We start from the raw sequence: 25567 nt of genomic DNA, 5'->3' as shown, positions 1-25567 counted from the left end.
TAACATACAAGGTAAACTACCAGAGAGATACTCAAGTCCTACAACAACAGGTGCAAAAGAAAGTCCTACGGTAAGAAAGCCCACTGCTGTTTGGGAGAGTCACAATGTGATGAAAACAAACATCAGAATGCATTTTGGTGATGTCAGTTAAGTGTCAAGGCTGTAATAAAGGCTATTTGTTAACTGTAGCCCTTCTTAATGGTTCTTAACCATTCATTTAAGATCTCCTAATTAAGCACTAGGCAGTTTGGCAACAATGAAGTTCTTTACATGCTACTGTTACAGAAATAGAAAAGAGACTTAAAAGCACTTCCTTCACCTGAATATGATCCGGATCAGTCACACCAGGTTTAAACAAACCTATCTAAAGCAGTACATTTTAGACTTCAAATTGCACTGTAGTGTTTCAGAAGAAACAAATTAATACCCACAAAGCCTAGAAAAGAACTATCAGCTGGCAAAATTACACAAGTTTGGTGCACAAATCTGCTTATTTTTAAAGCTCTGTTCCTCAACAACTCCAAGTGACAGCCAATGTCAGTGTAAATCAAAACTGTTACTTCAAAAACAATCCTGTCCATTTTCATGGGAAAATAGATAGTAGGCCAAATTATTCTTGTCTGCTAATTTACCAGGTGAAATATTTTCATACCTTCTGGTACAATTTTAATTTACTGATTTTTTTTTTTTTTGCATAACATTTTAAAAATACTACAAATAGAGAACTTGCACATTCTAGCATGATTTACACTTACTTGCTGAATGAAGTACACTGCAGCCATAGTTACTAATACAGGAAATAAAGGAACAGCAAATATGCATCAAAATTGTGATGATTATCTGCACACACATGCAAGGGTTTTTTCCCTAAATCAAATTGTTTGCAAGCAAATTCATCATCTTAAGCACTGAACAAGACTGCTATATCCGCAATATCATCTTTAAATAGTTGCCATTATGAGGAGACCTGAGAATACAACTGATCCATGGAAACTATGTCGATGGAAGTTGTGTATATGCAAGCCAGTGAGACCTGCTTGTGTGTAACAGACCAATATTCAGACCCAGAGACTGTCCACAATGACATTTACTTTGAAATTACTGAATCTAACTCTGTTAAAGAGGTACAAGACCAATTTGTTTTATAAGTGACTATGACACTGGTATTCAGGTCATTGGAGCTTTCTGTGTATCTATAATTGTATTAACTCAAACCCAAGTAATGCACTCCAGGAACACATGAGAGGCCTCAGTGAAGTTCCTGAACAGTTTCTGTTTGCAGTTGCCTTCCCCCCTGCCCCCCCATTTTTGCCTTTCACTGTAATTTCAAAGCAATCATTAACTGCCACATGATCAGGACAAACCAAGTATCAAAAAATCCTGTTTTACATGCCAGCCTAAGCTGCTAGTCAAAAAGAGAGAACACATCTGCTGCTGTAAACTTCTGCATAACAGATATCATGCCTGACAAACCATCACCTTCAACGGACACACAAACACCACTATGACAAAAGGGAGGAAACCATGCACAGGTATTTCAGTATTATGTGGCCAGGGTCTATAATACAGTGATGAATCACATCAGAGCAAATTTGTACCAAGAGTGGTTAATGATTCAGGCTGACTCATAAGGATCTAAGCAAGCCTGTAAGAGCCAAGTATTTTCTGGAAGAAAGCATACTGAGTAAGAGGATAATATGTTTTTCCCCTACATCTGCACAAAAATTCTATGGACAAATAGAACAATAGCAGGGCAAGTGCTTTAAAATGCAATTTTCCAGCCAATAAACCAACACTAGTAGGAATTCCGTGAAGGAAGGAATTTTAAGAATGTGACTTACCAGAAGCACAAATTTTTGATATCAAAAAATTTACACAATACACTAACACTGTTTTTGCATACTCTTCTTTTTAAAAGTTTCAAACGTATTAACTTGTTTTGCTTTGTTTAGGTCTGAGGCTGTTCAGCAAGGTCACATAATTTGAGACTGCTGCAATAGTTCAGCAATCCTTTGGTCCCATGAGCTGCAAGCCAGCAAAGTATAAAAAATCCTTCCCTACCAAAGGAAAAAAAAAAAAAGGGTAGGGGGATCATCACCAGGAAACACCATCTGCTACAAACCAGAAAGGCAAAATTTTGTTACAAAATACACATTTTCATACAAAAGACATCTTGCAAAACCATCTGATTGCCCCTCCCTCTGCAGATTACAATGGTAAATGGGATCAGCTGGCTGATCTTGAGACTTGTTTTAGTGGGGAAAAAAAAGTCAAGAGGACACACACCATCACAACAACTGGTCCTTTAAATGGGAAAGGATTATGATAGTCTTTGTTTTCACCAGTGTTTAAAAAAAGAAGAAGAGAAACAGAACCAGAGTCTTCCAAAGCAGGAAGTACAACAGCATATCAGCTGCTGCATCCTCCTGAACTTCTCAATGTGCTACAAACTGTCAATTTTGCAAACAGTTTTGATTATGGCAGTGCCACAAATTGTTAAAACGATGCGTGTGTGTGATCAGAAAGGTCCGGTCAACTGGTTCCATTTTTTTCCCAGTAGTTGCCCAGAAAAAAGTCAAGACAATCTAAATTATTCTTCAGCTTCCTCAATACATCCTGGCTGCTGGAGCAGAGAGCTCTGTGGTATTACTGTACTTGTTCCACGAGAGATCCTGTCTTGATCTGTGCTTGTAGTCAAGGAGGCCATAGAAATGGGCTGTAACAAACCAGGCGTCATGCTGGAGGAGACAGTCAGGCTGTGTGTAGTGCCCTTAAGTGTGAGATCCTGTGTGGGAAGAAGTGGCTTGAGGATGCTGACAAGACAGAAAGCAGAGCCACTTTTCGGAATGAAATTCACTTTGTTCTTGTCAGGGCAATAGAAGGCTGGAATTTCGTGCAATGGCTTTGGCCTAGAAATAAAATACACACAATAGTTTTATGGAACAATCAAATTCTGCCAATGGCAGGGATGTACTGCTGAACACATCACCAGCAACAAGTTAAGGTTTCAATGTGAAGTATTTCAGCTACTCAATAATGACTTAATGACACTCACAGCACACAGCAAATGACAAGATGGTTTAAACTGCTTGTTTAAACGTGCTGCAACTAACAGCATGCTCTTAGGGCAGGCTGTTTCCAAAGCAACTTTATACTTGATCACTAACCCTATCCATGAATTAGCATATTCATTATATGAGAAAGAATTTTCAATCATGTTCTCCAGAAACTTTCACAACCCAACCAGTTCTGCCCCACATACAGACACTATTTATACAGTAAGCCCTGTGAAAGAAAGCTGGCATAGCAATGATCCTAATACTGCATATCTCAAAGGAGTTCAGAATCATCTGGAGTTCCCCTTTTCTATACTTTGGCCTTCTTTGCATGTTCACATGGGTGTGCCCTGACTCTCTGCAGAAGATGACCCCAGTCTTACTAAAAAACTCAATGCAGAGAGTAAAATGTAGGTTTCCTGATCAAGCACCTATCTATACTCGGGGAAGGAAGTGTGGAACACAAACGTAGATCCTGACTTGCAGTTTTGCCATCTCAGCATGAAACTCAGCCCAAGACACGCTTTAAGAAAAACAGAGCTGGAATGGAAATCATGGATAGCTTAGGAATGCCTTCTGTGCTCTAATGCTGCAATGTAAATCTACTTACAGTAGCCAAAGTCTACTTCAAGACAGAACTATAGAAATCTGCTTTAAATTCTCTCTTTATTGCTTGAAAATAGCCACCAGAATTTTTTATTCACTTTTTGTTGTTGCCAGCATTGTCCTTCAGCTATAACCTCTCCTTCCCTTCCTCGTGTTTGTAAAAGAGCCATGTTCTCTTCTGTCTTTGTTTTACTAAGCCAAGCAAGCCAATCTTCCAGTGTATTTTTCTAGAGATACTTTATTGTGAAAAGAAATCCTGCTTATAAGATAGGGTACATTTCCATACTAGCTGATTGTCCCCAGTGTCCAGAAAATTCAAGCCCACTTGTAAAATTTCCTTCCCAAATGAAAATCCTGTATAGGATTTTCAAATAGAAATTACATTAAACAAAAGCTTGAGCTTTAAATAGTTACACTCATGTATTCCACATACACATGGAATTCAAGTAACAGATGTGCAAAGATGTTTCCTCATCAGACTGCAGTGTCTGAGGACTGCTATGGCTATGTAGAAACTTCTGCAGAAGACTGTTTCACTCTAATATTAGAGAATTGTAACCTATCTATACTCCTTGTATACTCCATGTGACAAGATGGAATTTTTAACTGTAGGTTAAGATTCTAGTATGCAAGTGACATAAGGGTATAAAAAGTACTTTGAAATAATAATAAAACATAACCTCCTAGAATATTCCCAAATCACAAAAGCTGGCTTTTCCAGAATAATCAAAGCATCAAATACTCAGGATCAAGTTCACTCTTCTGTCACTAGAAGTTTCCCAACTACATTGATTTAGCTGAAAAGGATATGGTCTTCAGAATCTAGATTACTGGATGTGCCTGTCAAGCTGCAACATACATTAGCTGATGTTACAGCCTGTTATTACCTCTCCCCCTATCTGATTATTTGAGGAATTCTCCCACTATCTGCCAGGTAAGAGACTCCTCTCAAATTATGCTGTTTTTTAAAAAACATCACTCAAGATTTTAACACTAAATTTCAGAACTAAAATATATGCAGATATGCCAATATATAGTCACACCAAAAAACAGAGATCAGGTTGTTGGCATGGCTTTAGCAACTGGACTAATAACTTCTATCTGACACAAAATCAATAAAGCAATAATAAATCTGATTCTTAGATTCTTATTTCTTATGTAGCAAAAACCAACTTACAAGTTTTCCTCAAAGACTTTCACCTTTTCACAGCCCTCAGGAGGTTCACGCTTGAACATGTAGCTGTTGTTGGGTTTAGGCGAGGTAGCGTATTTTGGCAAGGGAGAATTATTCCCATTTTCTGCAGGAAGAGAGTTGCTCATTATATAAATGTGACACACTATAAAAAACCACAAGAGCTACCTTTTAATGCCCCCTGAATTTAAAGCCACTTCATTACCAATGTTATGAAATTAAAAAATATTTCATTTGCCTTCAAAGTCTTCATTTGCAAATAAGCTTTCTTATTTCAATTTCTTTCCTTCAGTTTCTTCTTATAACATTTTCAGGCTCCTCTGCAACATCTGGTCATTCCTGGACATTTTCAGTTTTTAACTGCAAACCTAAATCTGTGGTTCTGTACTGTCACCACCTACCCAAAAGAAATGGGCAGAAGCCATATTCTTTAAAAAACAGAACAGGTTTATGTTGAATTATAAAATTCTCCTAGGATCTCTCAAAAGATTTCAGATGAAAAAAGAATAACTAAATAAACCCTAAACACAAACTTTTATGGGTATGTCTATGAAATGCTGTAAGGCTGCAGATTTTGGCCAAGATCATAAAAAATACCCAACACAAGCAAAAGAACTACTGTGCTGTTTCACCTGATACTGTACATTCTTGCTTCTTCAACCTGCTTAAAATACTCAATCTATTCTTTAAAAGAAAAGCTTTTTGGGAAGCACATTCCTCATCACATCTATGCAGTTTTAATTAATATGCGTGCACACATACAGAGCATTTGGAAAAAACCTGATCATGTACAAAAAACCATACAAAAAAGCCCACATTCTACCATTTCTCCATGGATGCAGGGAACAAACTCTCTCTTTTACCGATGCAGTTACGCACATCACACAAGTTCAGCATTGTTGAACTTTTCAAGTGACACAGTACCTTTATCTCTGGAATCACCAAGCAGATCATCTGCAGAACACGGGCTTTCCTCACTGCCTTCATTACAGATGGTGAGAAAGGAGCTTGGAGACACGGACTGGGAGCGGCTGCTGTTGTTGCTGCCCTTGTCTGCCCCGCCGGGGGTCTGGGTGTCAATGCTGCGGGTGCTGCTGCTGCGCTGCGCCAGCGGAGGCGGGGCACGGTGCCCGTCTGGGATATCTTGAGGCTGTGAGAATGAAAGGGATCAGACAGCTGCTCTTGTCTGCATAGCAATTGCTTTAAATCCAGTAATGGTGAGGGGCTTTTTGGGTTTCATAAAACCATTTGAGGAAGAAAATTTAATCATTACATGCATCTTCAAAAGAAACTAAAATGTGGTCCTTAGTTTCTGAACCTGACAATATATAAGATTTCTCATCATCACAGAATTCCTGAGGCTGGAAGGAACCTCTTGAGATTATCAAGTTTAACATCTCTGCTCAAGCAGACTCAGGTAGAACAGTGTATCCAGGACTCTGTCCAGTCAAGTTTTTAATATCTCCACAGACAACGATTCTACAACTTCGCTGGGCAACTTGCTCTGGGCTTTACACACCTTCACACATTAAAAAACAAAACCAAAACCCTAACATTTTTAAATTTATGCCCACTGTTCCTTTCCCAGTCACTGGGCATTACTAAAAAGAGACCAGCTCCCTCCATTTCTGCACATGAGATGTTTATGTACATTGATAAGATCCCCGGAGCTGCCTCTCCTCAAGGCTGAACACTCCCATCTCTCTCAGCTTCTCTTCATATCAAAGACATTCTGGTTCCTTAATCATCTTCACAGTCTGTATTTCTGATACCTTAATACTAAAGCCACCTCTAAAAACCACTAAAATAAAATGAACATTAAAAATGGGCAAATTATGGTTCACCTAGCATGGGGATACCTCAGCATGGGCAAAAAAAAATTAATACAAAAACTCACAAAACAGACATTTTGCTTTTCTCTATTTTACTGAGATTTCTTATTTAGAGGAAAAGGTTCAGATTCAAGCTTTAACTCTTTCATTCCTTTAGCTTTCCAAGAGACTCATCAACTTAACCTTATTAAAGAAAATAATAAAAATATAAATAGAATTTATTCCAGAAAAATTTAATTCAAAAACAGTGCAAAAAAAGTTTATGATCTCAAAGCGAAACAAAAATAATTATATAGACCAAACATGGTGGCAGATACATACAACAAGTTGTTCCTCTTTGTCTCCTGTCTCCTTAATTATTATCTCAATCTCTTGATTCAATCCTTCTACGCTGTTTCGGAACCGTGACCCCGTTGATTTGGTAATCGGTATCACAGGAACCAGAGCATTCTTTGGGATGTGAGCCTAAAGAACAGAGACAATAAGAAAACAATGTAGATTTATATACAAAACAAAGTTATTATTTCTACCCAAAAGGGACCCTTGAAGCAGAACACATCTACACTTGAGTATCAAGGACTTGCATGAAACCTTACTGATTGTGTTCGAATGCATGCTTGAACTGAAGGCAGACATCCTGAATTTTGTTTCCAATGCAATTTCTTGCAGTAAAAGCTACATAACCTAGTCTCAAAATCTCCCTTGATATGGTCTGCCTCTAGCTTGACATAGCTTTACAAGTGAAAATGAAACAGTAAACATTTAAATGTAAGTAATTTTGAAGCCTTTGAAATACATTCACATTTCTCCTAAAGTGAGCTATACCACAATGACAAATCACTCATTGTTGGATGGCAACCATGTTAAAATGATATTTTAATGGAAATTTGTGGCCACCTGCAATAACATGACACATGCAGAAGGAAAATTGTTCCACAAATGCAAGATTGCATTATGTTAAAAATTAAGACCAATGTATTAACTGTATTAAGACTGAATAAAACGTTGACAAAAGAACTTAGGGAGACTTCCACATAAAGAATAAAATCCCAAAGCCAAATGTTAATATTTAGCTGCTTCAGAAGGAAGATTAACAGTTTAAAAATCCAGTGTTTCAAAATACGCACAAAAACTTCATTCTCAGAAAACACATTACTGAAATTTCCCAGAGCTCCCTTTGGCACACTACAACTTCTGGAGATTTCCCAGTTTCTCCATTAGCATCTGCCCTCCTGTTAAAAAAGTCTCCCTGCCAGAACATTAGAAGATTCTATACTCATTAAGCAGTGGTATACTCCAGGTAATGTAATACTTTCTGCAAAAAATCAGTTCAACTCAAAGAACAGCACAACACACTGAAGTCACAGTAGAACTCCCACCTGAAATTCCTGAACTCTGTGGCCTAGTGTGCCATGATTGAGAGCAACTCCTCTAATGAATGAAGGATCAGCATTATCTGGTCTTCAAAGTCTGCTTTTGTTGGGGGGGGTTTATTTTAATTTTTCCTTTAAGTAACAAGACTACACAGACAGACACCAAAGCATATTAATTTCCTGTGTACATTCTCAAAAACCACACAAAGCTTGTCTGGCAGAAAATCTACCTCAGAAAAATTAATGTACACAAGACATTTTAAGCACAGATCATAATGGAGACTTCTTGTCACAATCACAAACCTCTACAGCAGCAGAACTCATGAATTATATTGGTTCTACTTTCCTGAAACATTAGGTTAGCCATAAAAAAACCCCAAAACCAAACATTTAAAAAAGACTTGCACAAGAACTACAAAAGCTTCTGTTCAGGAAATGCTCGTCACACTGTTTCTGTCAACAAAAATGAAACAGTCTCATAGTGGCCAAACTTGTAAAGAGTTTCCCAAGTCTGGCCTGAAGATGAAAAAAACCACTGGAGAAGAGCACAAAAAAGTCTGAGAAAGTAATCCTGCTAATTCTGTTCCAAGCAAGGCCTTGGATCAACAATCCAGTAAATTAATAAGGTTGATGTGCAGTAACAATATAGATATACCAGCAAAAGTTCAGGCACTAAAGGCTGTTTATGCACCCAGTTATTCAACATACACATTCTTAGGACAATCTGAGCTTGTTAAAAAGTAGAACACAAGTATGCTTTAAGATTTCAGCAGCCATTAGCAAAATGTGGGAATTCTTCACCTTAAAATATGATTGCCTACCACAAAAATTCTTAGGTTCATGCTACTATTTGAAGAGCTCAAAGTAGATTCTGTAGAGTTCAATACAGTTCAGTACAGCATGTTTCACTTCCAGGAAAAATAATATTCTGTACCTGACTGAGGATGATTTCTTACCCCAGGGTGCTAGAGGGTGGAAAAGGAAGGAGGTATCGTGACATGGGTGGAACAATCAGCCTCAAAACAAGAAACTTCATTTATTACAAATACTGCCTTCACAGAGGTCTGCATGGACATGCAGGAATAGGCTACCAGCTCTGCACTACTCATCGGAATAGCCAGGAACGTTCACAAGGAGGCAAGGTGCCAAGCACAGGATAATAATGACTGTGCTCACACAGTAACACATGGGCACAGACTTTTCAGTTCTGAGACTTACAGGTATGGCATACACCCATGAGGTACGAAAAAAGGGTGATGACAAATCTAAATTGTTCACAGGCATTTCAGGAAAAACGCTCTAAGCTCTTCCAATTTTTCACAAGTAACAAAACTAAACAGAATCCCAGGGCTTGTGATGCTTTTGCATCAAGCCACCTCTAGGCTGAATGTATCATGGTAATTCTACTCAAAAAATAGAATGTTCCACCTAGTGAGCTGGGAAGAGTGACACCAAAAAAACCAAGCCCCCAACACTGTGAACTGCATGCAGTCGATCTCAGTATCAATCAATTGGTCAGACACTGGGGACACAGGGTTGCTAGGAAAATGAAAGGAGCAGGGGCCTTGATGGTTCAGAGTGCCACGTAGAAATGCAATATCAGCAAAGTGCACTGAGGAAAAAAACATTATGTTGCAAAAAAATAATCCATTTATTCTTCCATCTGGTTTCAGTTCTGGCCTCAATTCTAGCTTCTTCCTTATACCAACACTGAGAATATAAAAAGATCCAATTGTTTTGACTCCTGTTCACAGATTTAGTACCATGCAATTAACTCAAAATGTTCTCAGAAGCATCCTGAGATCACCTGAGTAGGCTATGACCTTTCCGCAAACTTCTCTTCCAGTTAAAGAGAGACAGAAAGGAACATTTCCTGAATAACAAAAAAAACCACACAAACAACAAAACGACCATTTGTTCTGAAAAAAAGCTGTAGTCAACAGCAAGGGCTTGATCCTCCCCAACTATTTCCTGATTGTGAGCAGAGGGTCAGGAACAGCCAACAAGCTTATTCTATAGAGATTGTGTGGATTTCTTTCTTCACACAAAAATCATATTAGAAAGAAGCACAAATAAACAACCAATCAGAAGCTCAGCTAGCAAGAACCACTAAAAATTTTGCTGTAATTCAAGAATTGCAATAAAGTTTAAGTATGGAAGAAAAGAGGAAATAAAATTTATTCTTTTAACTAGAAGAGAATGCCACTTTCCAAATGTTAAACAGAGTTTACCTGGTCTCTGCAAAGGAACTACTGACACAATTTCCTAATACTTTTTTTCACCTTGTCAGGAATCCAACTCCTTGAGCTCAGAAATCTTTACGTGACCCTTTAGAGTCAACAAGCACAAAAGTTTCCTTCAAGCTAGGAATGTAAAAAATAATTTCTAAATATTCTAATTACTAAATTCTCGTTTCCACGCAGTCCTTCCCACAAATCCTGAAGGAACAGAGCTGCTGCCAAAAATTCTAGTTTAGCAATTCTCAAAAAAAGAATGAGAAAACACAGGAACTTTGCCCTTGATGACTACAGCTATAGATTTTCACTGAGTTAAAAAACAGCTGCTAAATACCATTAATCTAAACGCTTGACTCAGTCTTTGAATCCTTCTTTAACTTCTTCCCTTTGCAAGTAGCTTGACACAACTGGCACAGAATTCACCAAGAAAAACAATGTTTTGTTTTGTAACAGCCCTGGAAAAGCTGCTTTGTTTCAACTTACATTTTATAGTTTGTTTCACGAGCCCAAAAACTAATTATCCTTTGCACAATATTTTATTCAGGCACTACAAGATTCGGTAGAATGTAAAGACATCCATAGCAGAAACAAAATAATAAAACTATCATGCCGTTTAAAAAGTTATATACATAATTTGGGGAGGTAATTTTCAGAATAGTAGCATTGTTGTTCATTTTTGAAATTAAAACTCACTAAGATGATCTGTGCTAAAGTGGCAATACCTTAGCATTCAGAAACCCACAGGTTTGTAGAATGCCAAGCAAACCTATTTAAATACATGTAATTCTCCAGTGTACTAAAGGGCCCACATCAAAAGTCCTTCAGTATACTTTTTGGTTGAAAATGTCCTCAAGTTCTACAAATTCAGAAAAAAAAACCTTAATCAAGTATGCTGCTGTGTATTTTCTTTTGGTTTGGTTTTTTTAACCAAAAGTTTGACACATGTTGTATGTTGATTTTCATGAACTGTCTCAAAACCCCTAGAAAGGGATTGGGTCAGTTGTCTTTCTTTATTCATAATTTTGGACTGTTCTGACTTGAGCAGTCAATAAAATCAGCACCACAGTACACTGCACCCACACTTCAGTAATTCCTAAATTGCTACGTCAAAAAACAATTCTAAAAAAAATTCCTAAATATTTCCAGTAGCAGAGAACTCAAACTACCGACAAACTGAATTCAAGAGGCACACAAATACTGAAAAGCCATGACTGCTAACTAAATGTCCTACAGCAGGGATAAGAAGTTAGGGTCTGAGACAAAAGGGGCTCATGACTTTTATACAAAGCAGGAGTTAAGAACAGCAGAGTAGAAGAAATTCAAAACACTATTTTCTTATTTTCATTCTTGAAGTAGAACACATTCAGATACCTGACTTTGAAAGAAAGAATGAAAAAACCTGACCTAAATTATTTCCAGAAGGATGGAATGACAAATGAAAATTTTTATTAACTGTCATCAGATTATGATATTTGTTGGAACAATTAATGTCATTTCAGGAGTAATTGGGAATGTAATTAGATTTTCAGAGAAGTTTCACAGTTGAACTACTTTCTCAATTCACAACACTGACAGTTTCCTAGTTTATTTCAACTACATTGCCTTGCCAAGGCTATTGTGAGGGATTTGTTCGTTTTGTAACTGTCAAAAAAATTGTGTGTATCAAATGTACATTCATGAGATATCAGCAGGGAGAGAAAAAAAACTTTCCTTCTGAAAAAACTTACCAAACTTTTCTATTGGTTTTCCTAGTTACTCAACAAAAACACACTTGAAAAATTATCTGTGTTTTTGAAAGCCTTTAATTTTTTTACGCCTGCTATCAATTGAGCTAAAAATATTACACCTCTGTCAACCTGACCTCATTAGAAGCCTTGAAATAAAACTGAAACTGCACACAGAATGTGTGGTGGCCTAACCATCACAATTTTTGTAGAAGGGATTAGTACTTGAAGTCTCAAGGCAGAATAAATGGGAAAAAACCACAAAATCTAAAAAAGGTTGAATGATTTTATGAAGTGTGTAAACACTTAATCCCATGGAGTAGCCCTTTGTCAGGTAAACTCTCTAAATCTCATCACAGTATTAGATGAGTGTTTGGCAAGACAAAATGTGCCCAGAAAAGCTACCCTTCATTAGAGTACACAGTTTTACCAGCAGTTTGCTCCATGCCATACTCTATGTGCAAAGTTGTAACTGTCACAGCAACATGTAATGAAGATGGTCTGTAGTTTTAGATTTAACTTAGCTGTCATCCTTTTGTGCAACCTGCAGAATGCATTTTAAAAACCTTGCTTCAAGGACATATTTAACTACCTGAAATTATCTGAAAGTGGGAGTTCAAAGCCAGCTCACCCAAGTAACCAAAAGATCTGGGCTACCATTCACTTAAGCAGCCAAAAGAAAGCTCTATTTCATAAAATTCACCTACAGCTACAACATATAGGAGTCTGTGGCACTTCTGAGTTCCCTCTAATACAAATCACAACCTTGAAAGGATCTAAAAGTAGTATTAGGTACCCAATAGGGGCAAAAAGCACTCAGCCTTACCTGACTGTGGTTAATGGCTGCATGGTTGCCATGAAAAGGGGACTGCCTTTCCTTGTCCCGATGATGCCTGCTGCTGTGTTTGCTTCTCTGCAGCTGTTGACGCAACTTTGCAATCTAACAAAGGAAAAATTCATGTCAGATTTCAACACGTGTATTCAGGTACACAGGTAATTTCACCCATTTATTCCATCACTTCAGTTAAAATTATTTACTACCATAACATTCGTAATTACTGCCAGCACTAGATTACATTCAAGTTCTTTCAAATCCAGTATGCTGGCTAGCAGTTCAGCTGATGCTCAGAAGACACCTCTAGAGGTTTAGTGAAAGAACTTGAAATACATAAAATTTGAAAGTAGTGAGGTCACTGCTGTTTTTTCCCTTTTTGATGAAAAAATGTCACTCACATTTAACATTTTCTTTCCCACACATTCAGATAGCAAATGAAACGCAATTTCATATTTTGTACCAAGCCCACCATCTGTATAATTACACAAAGTAGTAAAATACTCATGCCTTCCTGAAGCATCATGGTAACATTGCATACCAAAAAAACATTTAATCCAAAGTTCTCAAGTAATTTCTGACCTCCTTGAGCTGTTCATTGCTGCCCCATGATGATGAACGTTTGTGTGAGCTTCTCTTCTTTTCTAAATATTCTTCAGCCCAGGCACTTTCTGTCTGTAGCAAGAAGATTACAGGACTAATTAAAAAAGGTAATTGCTACTTTCTGGCAGAATAATTTGAGACAAATTAGAAAAGAGAACATTTAAGATATGCTAGATTCAGAACTGAAAGTGAACAGTAACTAACTAGAAGCCTCTCTCACAGGTAAGGTACAAAAAACCAGAGTGAAACTATATAAATAAAAACCCCAAACCCACAACTTTCAGACCTAGTGTAATATAGAGATGTGTTAGTTTCCCTTCCAAATGACTGAGCAGAAGGCAGTACTCACAGCCAGATGTACCACAGGCAGCTACAGAGCTCTGAAGAACCACTGTGAACTAGGGGAGATTTCCTGCACAGATGCTGACCTTGTTATTTCTGAAGCATTAGCAAGGGTGGCTTGGTGTAAGCACTGTGAAAAGCCTGCACCAGCACAGCTTCAAAATCACATTCTTGCTCTCGAGAATGAGAAGAAAAGCAAAGCATATAAGCACCACTAGAGCTATTGCAAAGCACAGAATAAATTTATTAATGCCTCAGAGGGTTCCAGGTTCACAGTTGGCCCAGGCCAAGCAGAAAGCAACATAGATAATACTAAGCTGGTTTCACTGAACCAACAGAGCCATTAGTGTTTAATAAAAAACCTCACAAACATATTGTGGTGAAGGAGTTTTGAGACATGCAAGGTATCATTAAGACACACAGTATCTCACGTAAGGAAATGCACAGGCAAGCCTGAGATAATACTGCATGATACTGCTTTATGGGCAGTTTGTGTTCCCACCTAGCCACCTCCAGCAATGTCCTCAAACACAGTGAACTGTAAAGGCACTAAGAGGACAGACAGTAGCATCTATCAGTCTCTGAGCAGTCACAGGAAGTAAGGGGAAGAATTTCTGGAAGTACTTTACACACTGAAAGAGACAGCAAATTCCTTGAAATCCACTCTTGCCACCCAGCAGTTCTTAGCCCACAGCAGTGATCTAGCTAACCTCATTTCCTGGATATCTCACTTTCTCCTATCGAGAAGAACTTGGATTGCCTCCAAGTCTTCACATCTCCAGTGTGCCATGGTTGGTTGTTCTTACACATGAGACTAACAGCTTGCAGAAGCCACATGCTGACCTTTCCTAGCCCAGCTGCACTTGTATCACAGAAACTCAAGTCTTTTGTGGTATTAATCCCTATTTTGCAGGGAATAGGGAACCTTAGCCCCAAATATACAGGTTGCAACCCCACCAGTGTCAGTTACAGACAAAAGTTGCATATAAATGAAACCTCCATTATCAGTACTTTTTAATCTTCATCATTCCAAATCAAAAACTAACTAAGACAAGTCTGAATAATCAAGTTAACGGGGTTGCTTTGAAATTCCTATTTCATAGCAAAACTAGAATCCATTACAATCTGTTTTTCTAGAAAAGCACTCACTGATCTTTATAATAAAATAGAATAATTGATAACCCCCATTTCCAAGTACCAGTCTTTGTCTAATCAATTCTCAAATGTCAGTCAGGAGTATCATCCTATCCTCTAACTCCTGGAACAGTAAGCTTTAGCTACTAATTCTAGCTTCCCAACTCAGCGCAGTCATTACACTTGCCTACAGGAGAATAATTAACACTTTAATTAGTCTTTGCCTTTAATTTATATTCAAGACTGACTCAAGATTCAAGAATTATTTAATAAATTAATATCTGATTCATTTTAAAGCATTAAAGTTGCTTTGATGCTCATCCTCAAAACAAATAGTTAGAAATCTTTTCAGATTGAACTATAGGAAACCCGTACATCAAAACAGAAATGCAATACTATTTTAACAAGTCTTCTCCTATTTATTCCCCAAATTTTGATTATTACATTTATTATCAAGAAATAGACCAAATAACCAATAGGCAAAGTGGGATTTATATTTCTCTGGTTTCTTGAAGTACTACTACTTGCTTATTAGTTGTTACCATGCACGACATCCTTCCCACTTTCTAGAATTACAAAGAAATGGGTTTAAGGCTGAATTTATTACAGACAGTAGAACATTTCAGAAAAAAAAAGTCTTAAGAGGCAAAAACTTTCCAGTCAAAATGAATTATTTAAGAATTAAAAAAACACCAAGTAGTTGTCTCATTTAACTTCTAAGAGAAACATGTTTCATTCAAAGCAAAAAAGATGAGATGATTAACACCTGTTTTATGAGCACTTAGTAAGTGCAGGTATGAATTCTAGCCAGACCCTTGGATGCTCAGTAATACACCTATTCATCATCCAACAACTATTCTCCACGGACACAATTCAGTCCAGTTTTACAGACAGGTTTCATCAAAATCCTCAGTTGCAGGAGGAGTCTGACAGAGACGGTCTCTGCATGCCCTTGGGTCCCTTACACAGCTCTCAGCCATGACCCTTCTAGAAAGGCCTGCAAGCTGCAGTGTGCCACTAAGTGCTGTCTCTTCCCAGTCTGCCTCTGAATGGCTCTGCTCCCTGTGCCATAACTCCATACAATCAAGATACCCTGCTTACTCAACTTGAAAGCCTTTTATAACATTGCCAATTAAATTCCTGTTCTCAGAATCAGAACGCATTCATTTCTTGTCAGATTTTGTGAAATCTGAAGTTACACTGGAACCAGAGTATCTCACCAGTGAAACTTCATCCAAATACCACATTTTCAGAGAAGCTGAACAGTACAAATGGGCAGCCTGTATTATCTTGGGAAACTAACCATTCTAAGTCACATTTAAAACTTGTCCCTAGCTCCAGTGGCTGCTCTCAGGAAGATTAAAGGCAGTAATACCTCATCAGTGTCATATCAACATCAGCTTTGGACATACAGATGTATGTCTGTAGCCCTAAACTTCCTACTGGTTTGATAAATTCTACATCAGGAAGTGCAAACAGATCATTCTAGTTCTCTCAGAAATACACTACCATAAATCACCACTAAATGTTTTCATTCTGCAGAAATATCTAATGCCCTTTACAGTCTTCCCATTAACCTTGCAAATATATTTCCTTTACAAAAGCCCCCCTACCCCAGCAGTTACATGTGTCAGAATTGGAAGAAAAAAGCCAAAAGCAAAATGCAAGCCAAAAAGGATGATATCTGGCAAATACAGATTATAAAAGCCCAACCATGATTCAGAACATATCAAAAATAACCTGAATAAGATCAACTGAACATAGCAAACACTTTGGCAGCAGTACAAAAATACAATTATTTTGTAAAAAGTATTATTCTAAGGAATCAAATAAGAAAATAAGTTGTTAGGACACCCACATGGGTTTAGTTCTGCCCTTTAATGATGCCTTTTAATAGCTAGGCACAAACAGCCTCCTATCTTATATCATACACTTTTCTTCATTCTCCTCCTCTTACTTCAATTTGCCTTTTTTTCACCCTGTCTTCTAACCATTTTTCTAATTCATTCTCCTGCAGAGAAAGGACTTGAGGAACAAGTTTTCTTCTTCACCAGCTCCTAATTCCACCTTATCCACATGGGCATATTTCCCTACAAAATACCTTCCTTCTCCACTGATCTGCTCTTTGAGGTCCTTCCCACAAAAGGCTGTGGATCTCAAAAAGGCCTCACATGAACACTGCAGATCTCATCTGCTCAACACCCTACATGTTCTTAAACACTGCAAACTATATGGACACATTTTTTCTACTGTTACCATACCTAACAGAGGTTCAAACACAAGGATGTCCCATATGCTATGAGATCCTCTTCCAACTGCATTCTGCTTATGTTCTTTGGAATTACAGGAGACTTGTTGCTGAAACCATGTTCCAGGAATAGGGATTTCATTCAATTGTTTGTTGGTTCCGTTTTTACGGGTGGCATGGGACTGAACCTTTAGATCTTGTGACATTTGGTTAAGCAGGTGATGTTTATTGACAAATCATGTATTTTTTAATACTTTGCAGTTGAGCTAGATTTCAACACCATTCATGGTTCAAGGAGGCAGTCCTTCAATGCATATAATTCTATACTTGGTGCACAAAATCCAGGTGAACATGATGGGGCTTTTACTAGCACAGGATGAAGAGCTGGAGCCAGACATACATATAAGGATAACTCACTAAGTTCTCTATATAAATCTAAAGTACACAGTACTTAATTCCAGCGCTACCTACTATGCTGCACCCTGTAAGAACAATAAGAATACAGATGCACAATGCACTAGTGTTTTCCTGAGGCAAGAAGGAAGTGGAGCTCCTAAAAGATACTACAGTCCTCAGCCTTTACTTAAAGAATGCAAATAATTCACACATGCAATAGCAAAGGTAGGATTCCTGCAATTTGAAAGTGAATAGGAACTTGTGAGCAAGAAAGCTAAAGTGAATGTTTTCAAGCGAAAAGCTTCTCACATTTAAATCCTGTCTTCACACTTAGGTGCTCCCAAGACAAAAACTTGTGCTACCTGTGTGGCCTTGTCCCTCATACAGGGAGCAGCTTGCCCGTGGTTATCCCGAGGCCACTGTCCAGCGAGGTACGGAGCAGCCAGCGTATCCAGGGAAGAGGTGCGGCGAACAATGCTGGAAGGGCTTGATGAAGGGGGCCTTGATTTGTCTGCTGGAGCAAGAACATTTGATTACACAGAAATCAAGAGAGAGCTTATCCATCTAAACAGTCTACAAGAAATCATATCAAATTGGAACTATGTTATTACGTACACAACAAGATACTTTTAATATGGAAATTAAATTCACTTTTCCAATCTCTATTCTGTTTGAATAAGCTTGAAATCTGTTTTTTTGGTTTCCTTAAAAACATTCTTATGTCACAAATGTTGCATTAGTGCTTACACACCACTATTTACTCCTTTAAAACTCTAACAGTCATTTATCTCTCAAATGATGAAGGTGTAGAAGAAATAAAAATGGCTGTTTACACATAAATAAAGGTTAAGGAAGAACAACTGGGTTGAACTTTATCAGTTTAATGCTGAGCTTACAGTTCTTCCCACTAGTCCTTCACCTACAGTGCTTCAAGGGACACTATAAACCTGCATGCTTCAATCACCCAGCACATGACATATGGCATAGCCCTTGCATTCAGAAGTCAACTTTGATCTGGTAATGATTTACATTTTACAAGCTAATTGAGACATCTCCTCCCTTTACATGGTAACCCCACATTCATATTTGCTTGGTGCTGTATCTTCTGCAACACCTCAGCTGTAGTGTATATACTGGCATCCTATTTCAGAACAATTTTGATACTGAGAGGAATCCTTACAAAAAAGGTTAAATACAGCAACAATTAGAATTAATATGAGAAGGAAGACTACTGTTAAAAATAAAAATTTGTATCTATCTCATCAGTCAATGATGTCTTAAGTCAAGTGTCAGTAAAAGACTACACCACAAACCATGAAGAATAAACACTGAAGAAAGTTTCCTCAAAATAGTAACTGAGGTTGGTAAATTTAGGAGATTGATAAGCAGCAAAGACCCAGGATTTAGATGAATGTGTTCACACATTTTGAGATGAAAAATGCAAATCCTGAGATCACAATGAGCTAAGCTTACTATCATCTCATCTACTCCCCACAAAAAGAATTTCAATTATACATGAAATAATTATGCATAAATCTTACCTATAAGTAATAGAAAGACCTAAAATACATGGCTACAACACAGCAAGCATGATTCAGAAATCAGATGGAAGCTTTATAAAAGGGCACTGGAAAAACTCAGTCATCTGTCCTCTCTTGCTGTGCTTTAGCATTAATTCTGCACTAAAAGTATTTGTATTATACATAAACTCATTTACAGGCAAAGAAAATTGTGCCTGATTAGTGTCTGAGTGCTAGTCAGAAAATAAAGCCACTGACACCAAAAGACCAAAATTCAATTTCTAAGCTGTTGCAATCTACTAAAAATACATCTGAGAAATACTAATAAAACCTGTTGGGTATAGATTTCAGTGGAGTGGACAGAACCTAAGCCTAGTGACATTCTACACTAAATATCCTGATGCAAATTTATTAGAAATGTACACACTAAATATGTGGGAAATATTTCAATTCAACTATAAGGAAACAATTACTGGCACTATCATCAGCCACACTCACACAAAGCAGCCAGGAAACCTCATCTGCTTTATTATTTCTACAAGTACCAACAATGATACAACCTCACTACTGAGCTCACAGCAGATTTGCTCTCAGGGTGTAGCAGCAAACATGTTTGTGAGTTTGCACTTAAGACTCCTGTATCAAAGAAATTCTCTGACTAGTACCACCACCACACAGCACACTGAAGGGTCTGTTTGTATCAGATGATTTCAAAACTATTCCCTTTGTGTGCACTATAGGACAATGTGGCAACACAACTGCCATTCCTTAAAAATTACACTGGCTTCCAAAGTAAAATAAAACATGTTATTTGCCTTAGAATTAGCTGCCATATCCTCCCTGTTTGTTTTTCTTCTCAGTTATTACTCTTCCTCTTCAAGAAGCTTCTCTCTTCTTACCAAGGGGAAACAGAAAGGATGTGAAAAAAAAAAATATAAATCAGGAAGTGTACGTAGTCAGCCACATCATCTGCAAAAGCTACTGCAGCAGACAGCTTCAAAACTGGAGAAGCAGAATCTATTTCTCTCTCCTCCCAGCCACAAACAAAACAAAAAGCAACTGGAAGACTATTTTGCTGAACAAACAGAGAGAATGAGAACTGAAGAGCCTGTTTACTATTCAAGTTCAAGGGAAGCTGCTCATTTCAAGGCAGAAAGCCTGTAAATATTCTCTTTTCCTATGATTTAAAAACTCATTTAAGAAATTCTGTTTTCAAATTATTTATATTCAGATGGGGGAATGATGTTTGGATATGTTTTTACTTTTCCACCTTTATAACCTGTCTTTATACAAATTCAAAGTCTACTACACAATTTTTACTGTTTCAAAACATTTCAATGGGAACATATACAATGTTTTCATTGCACTTTCCCCTACAATACTTGAAGCAAGTGTTCAGCTGCTATTTTTCCTTGATGTGACCTACATAACAAGCGATCTGCCTCCATAGAGATAACAGTTACAACAGCTGTGGCTGATGAAAAACAATGGAGCTGTTTCATCAAATAGACGCTACTTAAATATTAGATCTCTTCTAATTGGCCTGATTATCTCTCTAGTATTTGTGATAAATATCAACCCTCCTATCCCCCCACTAGTATATATTTATTTAGAAATTAAAATCTTTCTGCACTCCAGTCTCAAGCAAAGCAAATGAACTGAACAAACCCAAGGCAAACACAGAGAGCACAGATCAATGAAGTCCATAACATGGGGAAATAACAAGGAAGCTGCCACGTCTTGACCAGTCTCTGTGTACAGGTGACCACCACAAGCTGCTACAGGTGACCTGGGGTCACACACACCACCTCTTGCAGAGTAACCTCCAAAGGCAGCACAAGTTCAGGTGCTGCAACAGTGGGACTGAAGAGCAAAATGGAACAAATATAGATGCTTACCAATAACTAATTGAAAGGTATGAAAGGAACCAAGAAACATCATCTAACTAACACTTACTGTGAGAAAACAAGCAGCAGAAAAGCCCAGGATGCCACTGAACTCACAAAATTCCCTGACAGTTCCACTTGAGGCTTTTTTCATACAAGTGGGCTGCCCAAAGCAGTGAGAAGGGATGAGACCCAACCAGCTCCTCTGGCATCAAGGCATACAACCTGCATTTTTGTTCTGTTTTGGTCAGGCTTTTCCCCAGGAAGGACATTCATGGGATCTCTCCCATACACAGCTGGCACTGTCATCTTCTCCAGAACTGCAACTGATCTCTGGGGCTTCACCTGCATTTCATGTTTCATTATAAGGGCTGAACAGACTCAGCGCACTAAGAACAGACACACCACCCAACTGTGTACACTCCCTCCAGAAGATAATCTTGCCTATCATTCTCAAATAAATTTGAAGAGAACTATTCACTGGTAATTCAAAATTGTTCCACTGTAGCAGAATGACAGAATTAGTGGTGTTTTACAAAACCAAACCTCAGAAAGCCCAAGACGTTCAAGCTACTGAAGTCTAATAAATGAAAATATTTTTAATCCCAATGAGTGCACTTCCCTAAAGTGCTTGCCACAAGAAATGTACAGTATGATGCTGCAAAAATGAATTCACTTTCTTTACTCCTATCATTTGTCAAACAGCTTAGGCAAGCAGAGCAGGAATATAATACACAAAGTCTTCTCTCTTACCCAAGAGTAATATCTTATCCTACAGCAATATCTTTCAAAACTACTGCAAAACCTTGGTCATTAAGGTTGACAGGTCTGCAGCTACACAAGTAGGCTTTACTATTACCCTTCCTTAGACAAAACAATTCAGTTTTCCTCCAACTAAAACCAACCAATTTTTCTCCTTAATTTTCAGACTGAGTTTAGATGTCCACTACAGTCAACTGGAATACACCAGAAAGTCCAGCACCCAGCAAAGAACTCTCTCACTACCTCAAGGCACCTGAAAGTAAACAACTGCTATGGCTCTGGTCTCGACCTTCTTGTTTACTCAGCCGGGCACACTGTAACATTCTTGCAGCTGAGCAGAACAACTCCTCTAAGATGTGTTTCATATAAGGACACAAATAACAAGATTCCATTAAATCTTTACTCGGTGAATAAACCAAGGTAAAACCAACGAAGACAGAGAAATGTGTAAGCTCTAGCTCATGTTACAACAGTGTACTAGTAGGTCAAAACAATGGCCTCTACTGGGAGGCTTGCAGACAGCTGAAGAGGAATATGGGAAAACTGAACCAAAACCGGAGATTGCAGGACAGACTCTGCAGTGTAGAAATGAGGCCTCAACAGAGATGGGAAGGGCAGAACACATTAACAAGCTGAATTCTGGGAAAGAAGTGCTAGAGACTACAGAAAGCCAAAGCAAAAGATGAAAACCAGGCAGTAGCAAGATCTAGGTGTCTGGTCATATTTAGGAGGGAGAGAAGTGGCAAGAAAAGCATGGAAAATTAGAAATTGTATGACAGAATCTTCCATTTGTAAGTATGCCATAGTCAACAGAAAATTCAGTTGAGTATTTCCAACATTTAATTGCAATTCAGATCAGAAAACAAGGGCTAAAAAAACCTCCAAAAACCACACCCAAAACCCACAAAAGTCATATTTGTAAATTCACAAGTTAGGGTTCTCAACTGTAAAGCAGATTCAGAAAAACTAAGTTCAAAACTATTCAACTGTATCCCGGGAAAGAAAATCTGAATAATATGAAACTGAGTCTGAAGTATACAACTTATATTTAGATACAACCAGTATGGAAGCTCAGAAAAAGCTATCATTTGTCTAACCTCAAGGTTCATTTTTATCTAAAGAAAGATGCCTGCAGCTGTAGGAATGAACTAAAGCCATCATTAACTGAGAGCAAGAAACAGAAAAACCCAAGTTATTCTGCAGCAGATTCTCACCAATACCTTGAAATGTCCTGTGTGTCTGCACAACCATTGCCTCATCAGTAAAAAAAGTTCCACCTCCATGTTCTCAGCTAACACTGTTTACTCATTTAGATGAGGAAAAAACCTGAAGTTAACTCAGCCTCTGTCAAGCACTGGACTACACAATACAGATGTTAAGCAATAGGAAAGAGGTTTAGCTTGCATTTGGGGCCAGTACAAGTCCTGCTCAGGAACTGCAACATGTGGAAGCAATTAAATGGACACCCCTCTTCTGTATTCACACATCTTGCAAAAAGCTAGTGGAGTTATCTTAACACGGGAGAGTGATCAAATGACTTCTTTCCTTACACATATTAATTCTTCAAAGCAGTACAGAGGCCAGCATGGTTTCAGCAGGCTTCTCCACAGTGACTCAAAGACAGTGCAATTCTTCCACCCTAAGTGGTCTGACACATGCCTTTACAAACAGTTTGTGAACTCGGACCTCAAGGCTAACCACACTCTTCCTCATTCTCCAGGCCAGCAGATTGCATCTTAGGCAAGAGTTTCATGCAGTTCACAGGAAGAAGACAGGATTTTGTGATATGTATAAAGTCTTTCAGGTTACTGATTAACAAGGACCTCAAATGAAGAATACACACATTCCTCGATCCAAAGACTTTAATATAATACAGCCTTAATAAAACCCTCATTACTCTTATCTGGAAAGTGGAAAATCTAACTCAGAACCTTATCAGTCCTTTCTTACACTAGCAGACTAGGAGGCACGCAGTCATCTTGTACCAACTGGTTATGGTTGTCTCATTTGGCAGCACCACTCCTCAACAGCCAGGACAGAAAAAAATTTAAAAACCCAACGTGGTAGTCTGGTTACAATCATTATTTTAGAAAGGGAGAGGAGTATTAGGAGAAGCAGAAGTTAAAGAGAGGGCTAGTCCTAGATTTCCACATGTACACTTCTGCATATTAGTCAGCTTTACTCTTTACATTACCACAGGCAATTTCATAGAAATGAGTAGCTGCAAGCTTTGGTATCCTAAAAGTAACAGATTTGAGGACATTAACACAAAACCTCACTGATGCATTTTTGAGTAAACTTTTAACCCAAAAATAACAACGACTTACATATGTCAGCCTCTATTATCCTCAGCCTGATGCCATCTATTACTTATATTTAAGCATTCCCAGTAAGATTTAATTATTCAAGAAGTTCAAATCGAGTTTGTTACAACGCGTATGCTATCACCACGCTATTTTCTATCTTCACTGTAGCACAAGCTTGTCATCACTCTCAAGCACACACGTCCTTCTGCAGGGTTCATGCTGAAAGCAACTACTAAGAGAGATACTGAATACTTTTGTTCTACACCTATGTGCCATGCCTACAGCACTAGTTAGCTCTTTAATTACAAGCTTAGGGACACTGTTTGGATAACACCACATACACCATCTGGCACGAGGTGTGCAGAAAGGGTAAATGTGAAGGCTCCACAAGAGCCCCCAAACACCAAATTCACCTTAAGTTTGCGCCCAAGCACCCTAAGTACATCTACCCCCTGAATCCGAGGCAGTACTGGCGGTACTACAGACGTGGTCACAACCCCCACATGGCACGCTTGGCTCTCTATTCCTCCTCTGAAAGCCAGGGCGCAACAGAGCAGCAACAAAAGCAACGAGCCCTTCCACGCACACACACCCGGCAAGCCCTGCCGCCGGCCAGAGAAGGGGCAGGGCGAGCACCAGCCCGGGCTAAGCCCCGTCTCTGCCTCTGCCCCGGGGCACGGCACGCTCCAAGGCACCGCCGGCCCCAGCCCTGCACCCGCGCCCGGCCCGGGACGTGCCCTTTGCCGCCGGCCCGGACCCCCCGCGACTCACCTTTGCAGACGGGGGAGCTAGGACTCTTCCTCTCTGGGGAGCTCCTGCCCTGCTCCGGCGACTGCCGCCGGTGGTGGTGCCGGACCCTGCCCTCCGGCAGCGGAGGCACCGGCGAGGAGCAGGGCGAGGGCCCGCTGCCCGGCGGCGGGGGCGGCAGGTGGTGGTGCCGCGGGGGGCTGCCCCGCGCCCCGCCATGGCCACGCGTGGGGCTGCCCCGCGAAGAGGCGCCGCCGCCGCCGCTCCCCGCTCCCCCCGGCGGGGCCGTGGCGGGGCCGCCGCGCCCGCCGCTGCCGGGGGGCGCCGCGCGTGGGAGCCCCGCTGCCGGGCCGCCACCGCTCCTCGTGGGGCTGCCATGTTGTTGCTGCGGCTGCTGCTTGAGCTGGAAGGGCACCGTGGCCCGCATGGGCTGGAGGCGGCTGCTCGCTCCCGCTGCTCCGCCGCCTGCCGCCGCCGCGCCGCCTCCTCCCGCCAGGGAGGTGGCGGGGGTCGGGGAGCCGCCGCGCCTCACGCGCTGGTGGGACATTGTCCGTCGGGAGCCGGGGCTCGCGGAAGGCGGCCTGAGGCGGGGAAGAGAGGGAGGGGTGCGAGGCGCGGGCCGCACCGCGCGGTGTCCGACGCCTCAGGTGGCGGTGGCGGCCGCTCCAGCCCCGTCCTAGTTCCCGTCCCGCTCCCGTCCCCTCCGCGCCGCTGCACCCGCAGCCTCCGTGCGCCTCATCAACAATAGTGCCCCGGCCGCGCGCCCCGCCC

General features: G+C 39.7%; 1 protein-coding gene across 2 annotated transcripts; it reads right to left on the bottom strand.

The window, feature by feature from the left end:
• Positions 1-635: 635 nt before the first annotated feature.
• Positions 636-25567, bottom strand: FAM117B (family with sequence similarity 117 member B). 2 transcript variants are annotated; one of them, XM_026791648.2, is made up of 8 exons: positions 24821-25567; positions 17938-18089; positions 13435-13527; positions 12847-12960; positions 7008-7151; positions 5779-6004; positions 4840-4960; positions 636-2909 (listed from the first exon to the last, which is right to left on the bottom strand). In XM_026791648.2, exons 1-8 carry the CDS (start codon positions 25341-25343, stop codon positions 2591-2593), a joined length of 1692 nt encoding a protein of 563 aa, XP_026647449.1. In that variant the 5' UTR covers positions 25344-25567; the 3' UTR covers positions 636-2590. The 2 variants fall into 2 exon arrangements, with proteins under 2 accessions (XP_026647449.1, XP_014120562.2); XM_014265087.3 differs by having other exon boundaries at positions 17938-18086; positions 24821-25566.

Source organism: Zonotrichia albicollis, chromosome 10 (assembly GCF_047830755.1).
Source record: "Zonotrichia albicollis isolate bZonAlb1 chromosome 10, bZonAlb1.hap1, whole genome shotgun sequence".
In the NCBI taxonomy this organism is placed as follows: Eukaryota; Metazoa; Chordata; class Aves; order Passeriformes; family Passerellidae; genus Zonotrichia; species Zonotrichia albicollis.
The sequence above is the reverse complement of the archived record's forward strand: the minus strand, read 5'-3'. Positions and strand labels throughout refer to the sequence as shown.

Coding starts and splice junctions, on each gene's coding strand:
- FAM117B (XM_026791648.2), bottom strand. CDS start 25,343: ATGTCCCACCAGCGCGTGAGGCGCGGCGGCTCCCCGACCCCCGCCACC. Junction 18,090..24,820: donor TAGCTCCCCCGTCTGCAAAG/GTGAGTCGCGGG, acceptor TTCTTGCTCCAG/CAGACAAATCAAGGCCCCCT. Junction 13,528..17,937: donor TGAGGGACAAGGCCACACAG/GTAGCACAAGTT, acceptor TTCTTGCTACAG/ACAGAAAGTGCCTGGGCTGA.